Source organism: Syzygium oleosum, unplaced genomic scaffold, assembly GCF_021117445.2.
Source record: "Syzygium oleosum isolate NSW1041296 unplaced genomic scaffold, Sole_v2.1 Sole_v2.03, whole genome shotgun sequence".
Lineage (NCBI taxonomy): Eukaryota > Viridiplantae > Streptophyta > Magnoliopsida > Myrtales > Myrtaceae > Syzygium > Syzygium oleosum.
The window spans coordinates 10,846,054-10,863,003 of record NW_026607487.1 but is presented as its reverse complement, the minus strand read 5'-3'; the positions used below and the strand labels follow the sequence as shown (position 1 = coordinate 10,863,003).

Genomic DNA, 16,950 nt, shown 5'->3' with positions numbered 1-16,950 from the left:
GTCGGGGTTGCCCATAACTTCAGCATCGAACATCCAATGCGATAAATAATGTGCTTGATTTACATACATCGTCGTCTTTATACTAATGTTCTGATCAAATGTGAAAACAGACACTCCATGTACACATGTACTTGTATGAGAGAGAGAGGGAATAAAAAGATTCCTCTCATTGCCATCAACTGTCATCAAGACCACCATTGCCGAACTCTTTCTTGGTCTGGCTTGCTATAATTCTACTATGATCAACTCCCCTTGTGCACCGACACAAATTTTATAGAACAAAACAAAAAACTAAGCAATCGCATCCAATTCATAAAGGACTACATATGGCCAAAAACGGATGGGCAATACAGGCAGGATAAGTCAGTTCATCATCTTTCTCTATTACTAACCGACTGGAGAAACATTTACAAAGCTAACCTGCTTTCATCACTAAATGAACGGCGAAACATTTATGCTGCGGGCTAATCCTATTAATTTCAATGGATGGTTCCAGAAAGTATCCGATTCAAATGAGTATCCACTGTACAGTTTACCCGAATATGAACTGCAGATCTCGTTGGTATATGCAAGAAACCTGTGCCACAAACAAATTTTATCACTAAAGGCTAGACCAGAAAAGAATGACTTCAAGATCAACTAAATATTCCCACAACTCACCAATTTAAAGGTACTTGTCAGGTGCCAGCAAAAATTTAGTCAGAACAGCTTCAGCTTTGCCTAGCTCTGCCGTATGCCTCAAGCCAAACCAGCAAAATACAAATACCAAACTGCTAGCACTATTCAAGTTATTGAGGACTAAATTGGACCACTAGAGATCCTTCACCACAATTCTTCAGCAAATTTTGTATGGCCGAAACTGTCCAAGAGGAGCGAGAATCCTTTGATATCCAGGATCAGTCTATCTAGTCGGAATCTGAGTCAATAGAAAGGTACAATCTTGGTCTCACAGAACGTTTTTGTCGAGGAAATGAGAAGGGGCTACCTGATCTCTGCCTACTTGCCTTCTCAGATCTACCTTCATTCATTCCCAGAAGCAAAGAAGCTACATGAGATGGAAGGACATCTTGGAAGTTAGACCAAGAAAAGATTCAACACTAGTTGTAAACAGAGATGAATACGATCTGGAACAAACTAATTTACAGACACTCTTCGGAGGCCTCCGCATTGGTGTTGGCCACGTGACGGACACACCGACACATGTCCGACATGATCCAACACGTGGTCAACGCTCCGGACACGCTTCCGACACGCGAGTCGGAGCATTTCGAAACGCCATCCGACAAGCATGGGGTCAATTTTAAACATTTTCAATAAATTAGGGGTCAAAATGTAAATCTATCAAAAAAAAGAAAGAAAAGGGAGAAAGAAGAAACCCTAGTCTTCAACGTGTGGATATGAATCAAATTAAACATTTTCATTCTAGGGTCTTTTTTTATTATTTATTTATTTGTGGATTTGAATCAAATTAATTTGATTGAAATAATCATAAAAATGATAATTTATCATGTACATACAAAAATATACATTTAATATACGTGTCCCAACGTGTCAAAATTCTCTATTTTTTGAGAAATGACATGTCGGTGTGTCGTGATGTGTCGGTGCTACTTAGACTACCAATGATGCCACATAAGTTTTCATTTGGCCTAAAAGCAAAACATAAGTTTACACCAGAGTAGGAATACAAACCTGTGTCAGCCAAAGTCTCCATGGACCCTTCTCCAGAAGGAATTTGCTGTCCTGGGGTGAATCCATTGGCAGTAGGAGGTTCACAATGACCACCAGTGGCACCATCCCCAAGTCTCAGAGATATCCAATCCTCTGTACGAAGGGCATTTGACATGTCAGATTGATCTCTTATGTTAGGCTGCAAAGACGCAGCTGAGGGCCTAGTCGGAAGGAAAATCTGGAGGGAGGGGTCATCCCGGCCAATTGCCAAGGGATTATCAACTAAATTATCATTTAAACTATCATCAGCATGACCAACTGAAGGATCTGGAACTAGAGCAGTGGATTCTGTCGTAGTCACTGGTGCCAAAGTGTAGCCATTCGTCGAAGGGGTACAACTCATTGAACCATGCTGCAAATCAGCCAGGGCATCAGAAACATCACCGTCTGAACCAAATAACTGAAAGGCAGGACATCCTTGAGTTCCTGGTGGTAATGACCAGAGGTGCATATTTTCAAAATCATCAGTGCTGTTATTAAAAAGCCCCAAACACGAATTCGCCCCAGTACCAAGAGCAGGATCTTCAAATGAATCAGAAATCCCAGTATGAGGCATGGGAAAGTTAATCCCACTAGGCTCAGACTGATCATTCTTGTAGATATTTCCAGGAGATACTAAAATGTCATTCTCTTCATCAGAATCACTAAGAACGATAATTTCTGCATCACCCATTGGAGCAGAAGGAAGATCGGCATATCCAAAAGCGGGGTCTACATTCAAAGTAATTGAATCAAGTTCAATTCCATTGTGGGCAGAGAAATCAAAATTCCCCCCACCTTCCTGGTTAACACTAGCATCTTCCCCATCCCTACCACTTCCAGTGGCACTGCTGCTCATTGGAATGACTTTCAGTTCATGGTCTCCGAATTTATCATGCAATCTGTTACTGGAAGAGTTGTTCAACTCATCAGGTTTGCTGACTTCCCAAAATCCATCGCGGTTCTTCCTAATTCCAAGTTTCAAACCAGTATGGCCGTCCGAAACACCTTCTTGCTTAATCTGCTTCAAATACTCTGCATTAGGTGGAGTACTCTCTTCTGCCGAGAGACAAAGAGTACTATCAGGAAGGTGCCATTGAATAAGATTGCCCAGCTCTCTCCGTTCACTTTCGGTTTTGGTCTTAACACGCCAAGAACCATCAGGTTTGACCTCAATTTCTGTCACGTCTTCTCCACAACACCTCATCTGAATCACATAAACATAAGATGTCAAATATACAGAAAAAAATCTGACAACTATTGAACAATGCAATTTACAAGGGCAGAAGACATACCAGATTAGTCACGCGATTAAAGTAAGGGTCAATAATGATATTCTCCAGTGAGTAATTTTTCAAACATATAGGACACTGCCACTGCAATGACAATAGTTCAAGTTTACTGACAGAAAATGATTAAAGCCAAAATAGAAATTTCCTCGACGGTTCATTACCTTCCTGGATCGCTGATTCATTTCCACAAATACCTCCAGATCAAAACATCCCATGTGAACACAAGGTTTAAACCTACCAGCAATCTTCATTCTCGAACCACTCATCTGCAGTCCATAATTAGAAAGGTAAAGTAATTAATCAAAACCAGAAATGAGTAGCTGCAGTTTCAATTAATACAAAGGAAATAATTTTCCCTCATGCAAAGCCTTTTCCTTAGAACAGCCTATGATAAAGAAAAAAAATCAAATGAGGTAATAGTATTATTCATCGGTGCAATCATTGATAGGGTTAACTTCAGATTAGCTCCTCTAACTTGTAGTCCGTCACTTCTTTTTTTGTGAAATCAAGTACTTCAATTTGCTCAATTTGTGCAATCTAAGTCGTCTAGTCACCTGCCATCGCTGACTCCATCAAATTGTTGACATGCCTTATAGAATGTGTCAAATCATCATGACAAATTCCACGTCAGCAATTTAACAGAGTTGCAGTCGGTGGCAGAAGGATTCCATTCCCAAGATTGGACAAGTTAAAGAACTTCCTTTCAAAACAAGATAGAAGACGGAAGTGGAATTACGGTTGGTTAAAGGACCAAATGTGGATGCGACCAGTTGGCTAATGGTAACCGCTTCACACACTTATTAACTGAACGAAGAGAAATCATCACAGAAAATATCTTTACCAGACTTTTCCTCACGCTTACACAGAATACAAGACTGCTTGGATTTCACAAATTCCATGACGCAACTTACAGGACATCGGAGATTAACGGCGAAGGAATCTGCTACCACTTCCAGATCACTATCACTATCAGCTTCGGTTGCTCCTCCACCCCCGACGCAGCGACAAACACGAGCAAGAGCATCTTCAAAAGGTTCACCATCAGATTCTTTTGGAATCAGATTGAGAATCTACAAAACAGAGTAATGGAGCATTAGTATAACACAAATTTGATTTCTACTATGCATCTTTTCCTCCATTTCAATGGGTGTCACCCCCCTGAAATTTAACTACAAAAGTCTTTGCAAAGCAGTCAAGCCCACGTTCTCTTAGTACAAACAAAAAAGAAAAAGATTCAGGTTTCACAACTATAAAACATACAGCGCTAACTCTGTCACAGCTAAAAGCAACTTGAACAACAGTTAAAACTGTCCCAAGTACCTCATGAAATCCTGAACAACAGTGATAAGACCAGCTGGGCAGTCACATAGACATCAAACAGAAGAAGTACATTTTAACACAAGCATTTACTCCAGCTTTCACAAGGAAAATAAGAAACCGGATGAATAATTAAACTTTGGGACAGCACTAGACTCGCTAAAGAAACTCTAATAAGAGCTACAAATAATTTGCTTAGCTACCTGTTGAACACTGCGCCTTTTAACGAGTCTGACTCCCAAACAGAAAATGCGAGCATCACACCCCGTTAAGCTGATCTTATTGATTCCATCTTTCGCGCAAGGCGTTATCTGCCACAGAAAAGCAAAAAGCTAAGAGAATATACTCGACAGCCAAGCTCACAAAATGAAAATATTTTAAGTGATATATGCATCCGGCACTTAAAAGAGTCATACAGACAAGCATTGAATATGTAAGTACTGCTAAGCAAAGAAACCGCATTCATCATAGAGGAGACAAATGTAATCTTTTGAAGGTTTAACTCACGATGGGACCATCATCACGACCATTAGCCCCTAGCAGCTGTGAGCCAGGCCTATTAATCGCACGAACGGGCATACCTGTGGAACAACAAAAAAGAAATTAACAAAAATCCATTTCCAAAACCATGGCCTGGTTATGACATGAGCATAACTGACCCTAAAAAATAACAATTTCAAAACCGTAACTGGGAAACAGCATTTCCATGATCAAAGCAAACAAGAAACAAAAAACTTTGAGTGCTTCAGTTCCCAACAAAACAAAATTTGGATGGAGGCCTTGAGAAGAAAAAAATATTTCTGATTTTACACGCTAAGTGCTTGCAATTGTTTCATAAAAGATGTGGCCTACAAAGGGTCTCCCCACCAGTATTCAAGTAGAAATATCTACGACAACTTACCATTGACCTGTAGGTCTGCATATTGTGGCCAATGCATCCTAAACGGAACCTTGTCATTCAGAAGCATACACCAAGCCTTCACGAAGACATCATCACACACAAATCATCGAGCTTGAATCAAATTAGTCCCACATCCTATTTCTTGCACATGAGGTTAAAAGTAGTTAAACTAACCTGAACATCATACTCTTGCTTCACTAAAAGGTCTTTGTCTGCCCTTGTCAGTTGAAAAGTTCTCTCAACACTCTGTACTGGATTAGTACTGCGCATGCACACATCCATTAGGACATAATAAGAATGGCAAGTAAAAAAATCCACCTCAAAATTTTTTTGCTCATTGCAAAGCATTTGACAAATGCCAATAGATTATGAAATATCGAAAATTCATCCACGCCCAGAATAATTCCAAATCACCTTGTACCAAAAAAAAAAAAACCACAACCACAAACAGGAAAGCACCATCGCATGTTAGCATAGAAACGAAATTGTACAAACAGGATACTTGCATGTTTTACAGAGATAAAAGCAATAAGATTACAAGATCCTTTTAACCGGAAAAAGAAACGCTACTAATGCACCAGGGAAAATAAACCATTCCAGGTAAACCCAGTAGAGGTAATAACAATGCAACATAGAGAAAGAATAACCATCATGTAAACTTATGCAAAGCCAAAAGAACTCACCCATCAGTTGGAATATTCGTAGTAGTCATCTTCACAGGATTCAGAGGATGTGCCATAGAAACCCAAAACCTATGAAAAAAGGTAGGATCAGAACTTAATGAGAAAAGAGCTTTTATTTTTTCCTTTTTCGAAAGTATACGAAGAATTGAATCCAATTCAAAAATTCAAATCAAGGAAACCAAAAGAAACCAATGGCAAGCTAAGAATGTATTAAACAAGATAATCGCTCCCAATACCCAGATCTATTTAGAGCTGCAATGCTCACGTCAAAGAAAACTCATACAACCAAGTTAAGAAGTGCATTTCTGCTTAGCAGTGTCATTTTCTTGTAACAGAAAGGGGGGAAGCAATTCTCGGTCCAATTGACGGACAAACAACATGGCATCAGCCGGACAAACTTCTAATTTATATGAATAAGCACCTTTTCAAAAGTAGAAACCAATTTTTGTCAGTAACAAGCAGAATAATATCTGCGCAGGTAACACTTGTCATTTGACCTAATGAAATTTTCCTTCTAATTATCTGGTATCGATCCAATTTATAAGAACGCCTTCTCTTATAAGAACACCTACTATAGCACTTCCAGTGATCAATTTAATGATCAGATGAAACTAACTAAAAGAACTTAAGAGCTAGGTTATTGTTTTGCATGCAACAATATATAAAATATCTCAAGAGGGATGTCAACATCATTATTCCATACAAAAAGCCACATCTGTAGACCAAACATCACATTTCCCAGTTGATATATTGATGAAATATGAAGGTTTGCTACTATCAGATACGTACGGATCAGCACGACTAAGACGGCATAGCTCACAATAATAAATTTCAGGAACCATTGGACTGCCCTCCCCAGGTTTTTCAGGCAACAAGACACAATTTATGTGTTGCCAGACATGGCATCTTGGGTCCTCACACTGCCAACAAAAAGAAAAAAAAAAACAAAACATAATTAGGAAAAAGAAAATAGGCAAGAGGGTATAATCAAAATGTCAACGCAAGCAGAAATGATGGTATGACATGAAACTACTCACAGTTTCTTTATTTTACAAAAATGACATCCATTACTTTCAAAAGGTACACTTGCAGGTTCTAAAAAGTCAGCGGACTACTAATGAAGAGTGACGACAGGCTTCACTTTCTAGCCACATTCAAAGCACGGGTAATTTTTCACCCAAATATCATACCACTAAAGAAGAGAGATTGGACTTTTAAAGAACCGCAAGAAACAGTTTCGACATAACAAAAGAGACTGTTTAAGGAAAATCGAAAGACAAGAAATTGGACTAAGGGTGAAGATGCAAAGGGGCAAGTGCTGGCTTCAAGGTTTCTCATAAACCAATTAACTAGTAACAATTTCAACAACTGTGATAAAACATGATTGGGTAGCTTTAGGATGCATGAAAACCAAGTAAAAAACTAACAAGCACTCTTTTCTTTTCGTCAACAGCTAGGACAGAATAAGAATGTATCCAAATGCAAACACTTGGCACAATCCATACCTTGACCATTGACTCCGTCTCCAAAGAACTTCCACAAGGACATCTGACCTTTGTATCTGACCGATATGGGTCATCAATCTCTCCTTTAATTTTGATATTACTGCAATCTGAGGCACCCTGACCATTTGAAGCTAAATCATTGGCCCCAGAAACCTGCATTTTTCTGTAAGCTCAAACCAGAAATATCTGTCAGATAAAAGGGGGAGTGCAAATCATGACCAATGATACCGATACCGATACCGAGTAATAAACAAGAAGAGACCTGTAAATGTCGTCAACTAGTTTTGCAACATCTTCCTTCCCCACATTCTTCTTTGCCCACATCTTGGACACTATAAAACAACCAAGAATTAGCATTCTAGCCCACGTTGCAGGAGAGCCACCCATTAACAAAATGCAATCCCATTCTGACCAATTAAAGCACAAGAAGCCCAACCATGAGAGATGAGCCTTTGGTAATCAGGTTATCCACTAATATTGTCCACTCTCTTTGATAGACAATTTAAGAATAACAGGAGGGAGAGAAAAACTCGAAATCAGCTTATGGTAAGAGAAGCATCGAGGCAAACAAAGATTCCGACAACTTCATACCTCTATAGACAGCAGCATATATCAGCATAAAGAATATCTTCGATAAGGGGCACAAAGTCAAAGCTATTCGCTCATGCAACTTTGGGGGACATTTCTTTAAAAAAAAGGTAAAAGAATGCACTGTCACAGGAAATCAGCAAACGACAAATAAAAGAACACTGAATAATGTAAATTCCCATAAATTCCATGAATTCCTATGTTACAACGTACAAGATTGCGCCAAAACTCAAAAGGGATGAATAAAGCCCAAACAATCACATTCGTCAATTGAAATAACTAGAATCAATTTATAATGGGAGAAGAAAATCATCATGTACCTTGATCATCTGAAAGAGCTGATAATATCCGATCTACAAGATCCTACACGAACCAGTAAAAAAATGAATCCAACAGTTTCCCCAGTCAAGTGGCAAAGCCGAGAACAACAATGAAAATAATCGAACAAGATGGATCCCAATGCATGGCAGAGAAGAGAAAACGGCCATCATTCGTAGGGGCAAGTGATTCAAAGGACTATTTGCAGAACAAATTATGAGTACAAGACAAAAGTTCTGCGTGAAGAAAAACAGTTGTGACCCAATACGCACAGTATGAGTGCATCACGAACTGCAACAGCTCTAAAAGCTCACAAACAACATTCATGCAAACAGCAACATTAAAATCAACTAAGGATCTAACCTGCTTCCTCCCCTGCTTTGAAAGCCCTAGCTGCGTCAAGACATCCTTCAGTTCCTTTATTCGAAAATACGCTAGTTTGTCCTGTGCATGACAGGATCCATCGGTTACAACAACTAGACAGCCGGGATTGACCTCAAATGGAACATTGGTTGAAATGACAATAGCAAACGTTAGACAGGCCTCCACATAGAACTTTGTGTTTCTTGCATAAGGGAGCGCAGGAATTTCGTAGAGGGACTATTACAGGGAAGGTTAGTACGCCTTCCCACAAGAGTAACCCATGATATTCATGCAAATAAGGTATGATCAATACTGTCCTACTTATTTTTTTAAATAATATTGGTATATCGGAGCAAGCAGCCGACAAGGAGAAAGAACCACCAGAATATCGATCGTGCAAGAAGAGCATCAAAATGCATGACTCTGTGCAGCACCTAGCACAGATGGAACTTACGGATTCAATTATTCTATGCACTCCTTCTCCTACCAATGAAAGACACAAAGATTGCTTAAGCAATGTGAAAGACAGGATCATTTTTCATAGCAAAGCACCGTGCTAAACACAAATAGAATTGTGGAGAGGGAAGGGAGAAGGACTAAAAAGAGCTCCAGGTCATTTCCTGAAGTAATCTGCCCATCCTTCCTCCATGACCTTCAAGCGATACGCCATGACAATTCACGAAACCAAATCTCGAAATCGAATAATACCCAATCAAGAAGACGGTCACTTATTACAAGCACAATTAAGCCAAACAGTATCATTTGTTCGTTCCTAATTTCCAGACTAGTCAATAAAAATATATAACGATGTCGGTACACATACAGCCACAATAGTCGGACCATTTGGAACTGACGTGCAAAAAATCCTAAGGATCACTCAATCACGAAAGCAGCAATAATGAGAGGACTGACGAGACCGTGCTCAAATAAAAGTTAAAACTACTTCCAAATATTTTATTTCCACCAACACCAATCGCCGAGTATACACAAACGAGGTCTCAGCAAACAGGAATTGGCCGAAACTTGATCGCATGCCACGTCCCTTTCTGACGTATAAGCAGCATTACCAAATTCGCCCAATGCATACTCGCGTCGAAGCTATCGAACGCATTCATGACGCGATCAAATGGCAACAAAAGGTCGGGGTAAGAATAGCATGTCCTCCCGGAAATGCCGACCGCGCCGAGCAATCCCGTTCCTCCATACGAATCACGACGCGACAACACCCGCCCAATGACATACAAAGACCGAGATAATTACGGTAATCGCAACTCGAGACTCCTAAGGACTGTAAAACACCAACACCGCCGCCGCCGCCGCCAGAAAATTCAGCAGTCAGCTAAAGACCGGTACCTTGCAGCTAGTTACCAAATCCATATCCACCTCCGCCAGCAGAACAGGGAGAGAGCGACCGGGAGGGAGCGTGTGCGGGACTACGCGGCCGCGAATTCCAGGGGATGATCCGATCAAAACTGCGAAGCAAAACACAATCGGCAATCGAGCTCAACCAATACCGCCAACGGACCTAAAATTAAAAGAAATGAAAAAAAAAAAAAGAAAAATTCGGCGACGACCGAGACGGTCTTCCCCCCGCGGCCGCCGCCGCCCCCCGCAAATCGAAGCGCCGAAAGCATCGACGGCGGCGGAGGAGGCGGCCGCGGGAGGTACACTCACGCGGCGATGGATCGAGGCCGATGGCGCGCGAGGGAAGAGGGAGAGGCCAATTAGGGTTTCGCGAGCGGACGCCGACTTCTTCCTCCTCCTGCTCCTCCTGTGCTCCTGCTCTCGCTCTCGTGTGATTGCGTTTGCGCTTCTTCTTTTGACCAGAGACCCACCCCCTCTCTCTCTCTCTTTCTTTCTCTCTCCCAACAAATGCCCCGAACCGGAGGAAAAAAGGGAGAAGAAGTTCGGGGGATCCTCACCCTCTAAAAATTCCACAGAAATGTCCCCCGGACGTATCGGCGATTATGGAATCCGGTTTTCTCTCGACCGGGAACAAGTCCGGGCTTCGTTCCCCTGCGCTCACGTGCACCCTTCTGCTGCGACTGGGAGGGAGGATGGGGAGGGGGAAGGAAGGGCAGGGGGCGCACGGCATCGGGAATTCGCGGCTCGGATCGTTCCACGTCACTGGAGGAGGAAAAAGGGTCAACACGATGGCGGTGCGGGGTGTGGGCGAGGCGGCTCCTTTTTTCGTTCAGTAGAAAATATTTATGTTTTAGAAAAAAGAAAGGGGATAATGACACAAACAGTCCCTGAATTTTAGCTTAATTGTAATTTGATTTCTGAATTTTTAATTTGTTTAATGTAATCCCTGAACTTTAACCCAATATTCAATATGATTCCTGAACTTTCAATTTGTTCAACTTAATCCCTAAACTTTTAATAAATGTTCAATTTAGTCCTTGAAATATATGAAAATATACAATATAGTCCATGTACTTGAATTAATGGAATGACTATATTGAACATTTTTATAAAGTTCAGGGATTATATTGAACATGTACCAAAAGTTCATGGATCACATTGAACAAATTGAAAGTTCAAGGATCATATTAAACATTGAGTTAAAGTTCAGGGACTAAATTGCATATTGAATCAAAATTCATGGACTATTTATGTCATTTTCCAAAAAGAAAAGGAACGGATTATTATACTGCGATGGTTGGGAGCTCCATCCAACCGCTTTTGCTTTGGGGGCGAGCTCGATTTCTCGTTTTTCTTCTGTTTCTCTTTTATTTGTTACTGCTGCCCCTTTTTTTTTTGGGTCAAATTCTTTATTACTGTTGCCAAAAGATAAAAGAAAAGTTCGAATTTCACCGAAATGCTAGAAATTTAAAACGTCGAGCCCTCGTCATTATGTAAACCAGAAGACATCCGTGGTCATAAGTGATGCTCGCTCCGCCTGCCACATCAGACGGATTTGCGTGTCGCGATTCGATTTGATAAGCAGAGGGTACGTATATCGGTGCTGATCATCTCTCGCGGCAAATTTATTTTCGAGCATAACTTAGATTGTCCACTAAATATGTTTTAATTTTTTCTCATGTAGTGAAACAAGGTTACGTCCTTGCTATTACGATACCACTTTTAAGACGTTTCCTTATCCTAAAAGTCCGATTTCATAGTTAGCCATCTTTCCATGCCCAATAACCATATTGGTAATAGGACAAGTGAACATGCAGTATATATATAACACAACCTACTGTCAAAATGTGATAACTGTACACATTCACCTACATAAATTACCTCTGCAAAAGAATCAATTTAGTTTCGACTTAATATTCTTTTTACCGTCCAGAAAGATGGGCACGTGTACACAGCGATGTCGGGATGACGATGATAGAAGCATCCGTGCAATTATGTTAAAATCACTAATATTAAATCCCCCGAAACAAGAGTCGAAAACTTTTTTTTAATGCTGGGTTATTCGAGAAATTTCGAAATCAATGTTTTTTTTGTTGTTGTTGTTTTGAAATGTTTGTGCACTCAAAGGGACTTTGTTCTAGAACTCAAATGATTATGAGTAATTCAAGACTCCTCCTGACTTGTTAAGCTCCTTGGGCTCATTTTTGGGCCAAGAAGGAGGATTTAAGCAGAGGTGAGGTGGGCTGGACTTTAATATTGTAGGCCGGGCAAGTTCAATGCATCTTGTCTTCCCCCCACCCCAAAATGCAAAAGCTCAATGGGTTTTTTCCTCTATTTTTTTTTTTTTTTTGATTTAGTTTTCGACTTTCACTTTTGCTTTAATTCACAGAATATAAAATATTGCATTGTAAGCATATCTATTAGGCGAATTTATAACACGTTGCATTGTAAGCATATCTGTCGATTAATGCCGGATCTACTAATTTGATATGTATATGTTGTTATTATCGGTTTTGTACTGGAATGTGGAGTATCGAAATACTAGGCCTTGTTCATCGGTGTGAATTTTTTTCATTGGTGAATAGGATGGAGTTACTAGGCGATGTTCCCTGCAGTGTTGTCCAATGTCCAGGCTTTTCATCTTTTTACTAAAATGCTACCGATGTTCCGTTTCTTAAGATGAACCTTGAGCCATCAAAGCCTTTTCTGACTCGGCTTGCCCCGGTCGCCTTACGCAACTGGCGCTTCAAGAGGCGAAACTCTTGTCGTTGTTCGGTGACTAAGGGGTGAACACCAATCGTTATCCAAGGGCAAAGACTTTGAAGTGCGTGAACACTTAAACCGTCGAGCAGACATGCGGAGCTCCGGTTGCACGCACCTGCCAATATATTTTACAAATCGCATGAAGTATGTTTCAACCCATTTCACCATGTATGCTATATTAGTAAAATATATAACAAAATTTTGTAAATTACATACCAATCGTACATAATGTGGCGGAGTTTTCAAGAAGAATAATGTGCTGCAATATCTTATGACATGTTATGCTGGACATGTACTCGAGACTAAGTTATCTCTACACCTGAACATTAAATTTACTAAAACTTGTAAGTCTACATTCTTTGTATTTACTTTAGATGTTTCTGCGTAGAAAATGCCAGTTTGATTATAGCATAATTGGAGATTTAATTCGATTCTCGATTTACAATTTATGAATTTGAGATTTTGGTTTAAGATTGCGTACTTCGATTGAACAATTATTGCTATAATTCTTTGGTAATTTATTATAAACAAGAGTGTTATTGCTCTGTGGATGAGAATGTGACTCGCAATATAGAAACAAACACTCTCGATCTATAAAGTCAAGCCAAAAGCGAAGTTGTTAACCACGCGGAAAGTTCTCCCCTTTATTTTATTTTTCCTGGTTTCTTTTAGGTCGCAAGTAGTTATCTATATCAATTATATCAATAAGTTCCGAAATAATTGTCATCGAGTTGTTGACTAAAGTAGGTTTCTTTTTATTTTTCTTTCTTCTTTTTTTATATCAATAGGCGATGAGAACTCTCTTTTCTTGTGATGGAAAAATGACATAAACAGTCCCTGAACTTTGACCCAATATGCAATGTGGTTCCTGAACTTTAACCCAATATGCAATGTGGTCCTTGATCTTTTAATTCGTTCAATGTCGCCCTGAACTTTTGGTGCATGTTCAATACAATCTCTAAACTATATAAAAATGTTAAATCTAGTCTTTTGGAGGCTACATTGAACATGTACCAAAAGTTCAAGTACCACATTAAACAAAATAAAAATTCAAGTACCATATTAAACAAATTAAAAGTTCAGGGACCACATTGAATATTGAGCTAAAATTTAGGAACTATATTGAACAAATTAAAAGTTCATGGACCATATTATTTGTGTTATTATCCCTCTCGTGATCTTGAATTCAAACTTGCAAGTAAGAATGTACCAAATCGATATGAAGAAGTTATGCCCTTAAAATCGCTCGAAAAAGCAGACCAATCGAACCATGCGAAAGCCTATCCGATATCATCTGACCGCTTAAACAAATAAACAAAAGAAAGAAAATTCAATATAACGTTGCGTCGCCCCGACAGTATGCATTGATGGTGAATCAAACAACAATACAGTACAGTACACAGCCAATAGCTGAAGCCAGTTCAGTTCTTGCCAGATGATGATGAACCCGTCAACCTGAAAACAGCTCATAACCAAATTCTTTAAAAGACCACATGGAAAAGGTGGAGCGCCGGTCGTACACATTAGTCGGCACAAGCATGAAATAATCAAATTATTTCCCACAAACAAAGAAGAAACTCTTATGTGATCCGGGTGCTCGTAAGCTCGGAGCCATCAGGATCTTTCACGTCGATCGGTCCCGGCGGAAGCCGCATGAACAAAGGAAAGGGATGTATCGGGCTCTCGTGACCCGACGCACCCGAGAACGTCTCCAGATCGACATCCTACACGCTGTGCCGGCACGCTTTAGCAGGCTTCATTCGGGATGATGCCGTCACGCCCGAAAATTGCAGAAATCATCTCTGGGGAATCGACGGGCGTGAAGATTCAGCATAGGCTCCGACAGAAAACTGCATGAATCTTCATGTCGTTCGGTCCCGGCGGAAGTCGCACGAACTAAGGAAAGGGATGTATCGGAACTCACGTGACCCGATGCACCCAAGAACGTCTCCAGATCGACATCCTACACGCTGTGCCGGCACGCTTTAGCAGGCTCCATTCGGGATGATGCCGCCACGCCCGAAAATTGCAGAAATCATCTTCGGGGAATCGACGGGCGTGAAGATTCAGCATGGGCTCCGACAGAAAATTGCACGAATCTTCATGTCGTTCGGTCCCGGCGGAAGCCGCACGAACTAAGGAAAGGGATGTATCGGAACTCACGTGACCCGATGCACCCAAGAACGTCTCCAGATCGACATCCTACACGCTGTGCCGGCACGCTTTAGCAGGCTCCATTCGGGATGATGCCGCCACGCCCGAAAATTGCAGAAATCATCTCTGGGGAATCGACGGGCGTGAAGATTCAGCATGGGCTCCGACAGAAAATTGCACGAATCTTCATGTCGTTCGGTCCCGGCGGAAGCCGCACGAACTAAGGAAAGGGATGTATCGGAACTCACGTGACCCGATGCACCCAAGAACGTCTCCAGATCGACATCCTACACGCTGTGCCGGCACGCTTTAGCAGGCTCCATTCGGGATGATGCCGCCACGCCCGAAAATTGCAGAAATCATCTTCGGGGACGGGTGTGAAGATTCAGCATGGGCTCCGACAGAAAATTGCATGAATCTTCACGTCAGCCTTCCTGGTGGATCCGTCGTTGCATGGAATGCCCGAAAGAGCTCTCGACAGCAAGAGAAAATCATTACGGATCTGGACAGCATTTCCTCATCTTAGCTCAGGCCAAAGGCCTGCTTTGAAAGCCGCTCACAGTCCCAACCTGAAACTGAGACACGAAAAGTCCATCGTCCTGAAAGGGGAACGCAGATCAATCAACACACTGACCTTTGAACTAGCCGTCGCATCTCTGCGCTGCAAATCTTCCTCGAAACCGAGCTCGTCGCTGCATGTGAACGAAGGTTTGCTGCGCGGGAGAAATGGTGCCGGCGGCCTGATCTCGTTCGCGCGAAAAGTATTACACGGAGCGACTCCATCGACAGAACAAACCCGTTTTGAATTTTCAAGAGAACTCATTCCGATATGGAACTCCTCTGTAAACACGACACATCTGTCCGGACCATCAGCCAGTTGATTTCCCGGCAGATACACACGTACATCGAACAGTTAAGGTTACGTTCAACCGGGTGGGTGACAGACGTGACTCAAAGGCAACTCCAAGTAAGAGAGAATCTGTGATCGCGGGCATTTCGAGCAAACCCTAGGAGACATGCAACGGGTATCTAAAGTTCGCGACGCCGACACCTCCCCATGGTTTGTTCTAGCACGTACACCGAAAGACTCTCCATGTAATACCCACTCACCGAATTGCAGAGGACAATCATGGCCGACGGCGCCATCCCTCTTGCGAAGCGAACCTTTGCCATGCTTCTCTGAGGAAGAAGGCGGCTTGACTGGAGATCGAGAGAGAGAGAGAGATGGAGCTCTGGGCCTGTCTCTCTCCTGCAACCTTGGGATCGTTGGCTACATAAAGGGAATCCATGTCCCCAGATTGATGCTTCTGCTTGACTTCTTGGTGGGTCGATCTTACATGTGGCTTGGATTTCCTCAAATCTTTATATCTGCTTCAGCGTCGCCGGTGATGTCATTCTCCCTTCGTCAGCCGAGTTTAACTTGACGAAATAGACAAAAGAGCTTGATGTGGACGTGTTAGTACTGTAGAGCTTTGTATGGGCATTCTTATTAGCGATATTATCCACATCCGCTCGGCTGGCAAGCCGGCGTGTCCACATATCTATGCTCCGTCGGTATCGCATCTTCGAAAAAAAAAAGAATTGATAATCTAAGTCACGAGAATTTATCTACAGTTCAATTAGTGGAAAATATATATATATATATATATACTTCGTAAGTATCGCATATCGCCCACTGGTATGACGATAAAAGTGGGTAAGACACATTGACTTGACTTAATATGTTCTTTCTCGAGTCAAATGTTTTCGATTAATCTTGAACGATCCGATAGTTGTTTACTAAGCCCTAACATTTGACAATAATTAACCAAAAGAGATGATTAAAGCAACTTTGTCTAGGATTCAACTTTGTGTCCTATCTCCTTCGGGTCTACTGTGTCATTTGTCCTGAGAATCATCAAAAAAGTTACACATCATAGCATTTTCAAGCGATTAAAGTGAAAGACGACCTTCGACCAAAAAAAAAAAAAAAAGTGAAAGACGATAATGCA

The 16,950-nt window shown here is 41.3% G+C and overlaps 1 protein-coding gene and 1 long non-coding RNA gene across 4 annotated transcripts; both read right to left on the bottom strand.

The window, feature by feature from the left end:
- Positions 1-18: 18 nt before the first annotated feature.
- LOC115670720 (E3 SUMO-protein ligase SIZ1) lies at positions 19-10,538 on the bottom strand. 3 transcript variants are annotated; one of them, XM_056309368.1, is made up of 19 exons: positions 10,352-10,538; positions 10,031-10,149; positions 8,678-8,758; positions 8,317-8,359; positions 7,671-7,740; positions 7,409-7,571; positions 6,693-6,823; positions 5,904-5,972; positions 5,395-5,482; positions 5,221-5,296; positions 4,827-4,900; positions 4,523-4,630; positions 3,914-4,072; positions 3,164-3,268; positions 3,006-3,086; positions 1,693-2,917; positions 986-1,045; positions 661-916; positions 19-577 (listed from the first exon to the last, which is right to left on the bottom strand). In XM_056309368.1, exons 2-18 carry the CDS (start codon positions 10,052-10,054, stop codon positions 906-908), a joined length of 2,568 nt encoding a protein of 855 aa, XP_056165343.1. In that variant the 5' UTR covers positions 10,055-10,149; positions 10,352-10,538; the 3' UTR covers positions 19-577; positions 661-905. The 3 variants fall into 3 exon arrangements, with proteins under 3 accessions (XP_056165343.1, XP_056165342.1, XP_030447915.1); XM_056309367.1 differs by having other exon boundaries at positions 661-1,018; XM_030592055.2 differs by having other exon boundaries at positions 661-1,045; positions 10,352-10,537.
- A 3,596-nt stretch (positions 10,539-14,134) lies between these two features.
- Positions 14,135-16,514, bottom strand: LOC115670820 (uncharacterized). The gene is made up of 2 exons (XR_008815970.1): positions 14,730-16,514; positions 14,135-14,655 (listed from the first exon to the last, which is right to left on the bottom strand). It is a non-coding gene; the product is annotated as an uncharacterized LOC115670820 (long non-coding RNA).
- Between the last annotated feature and the right edge of the window lie 436 nt (positions 16,515-16,950).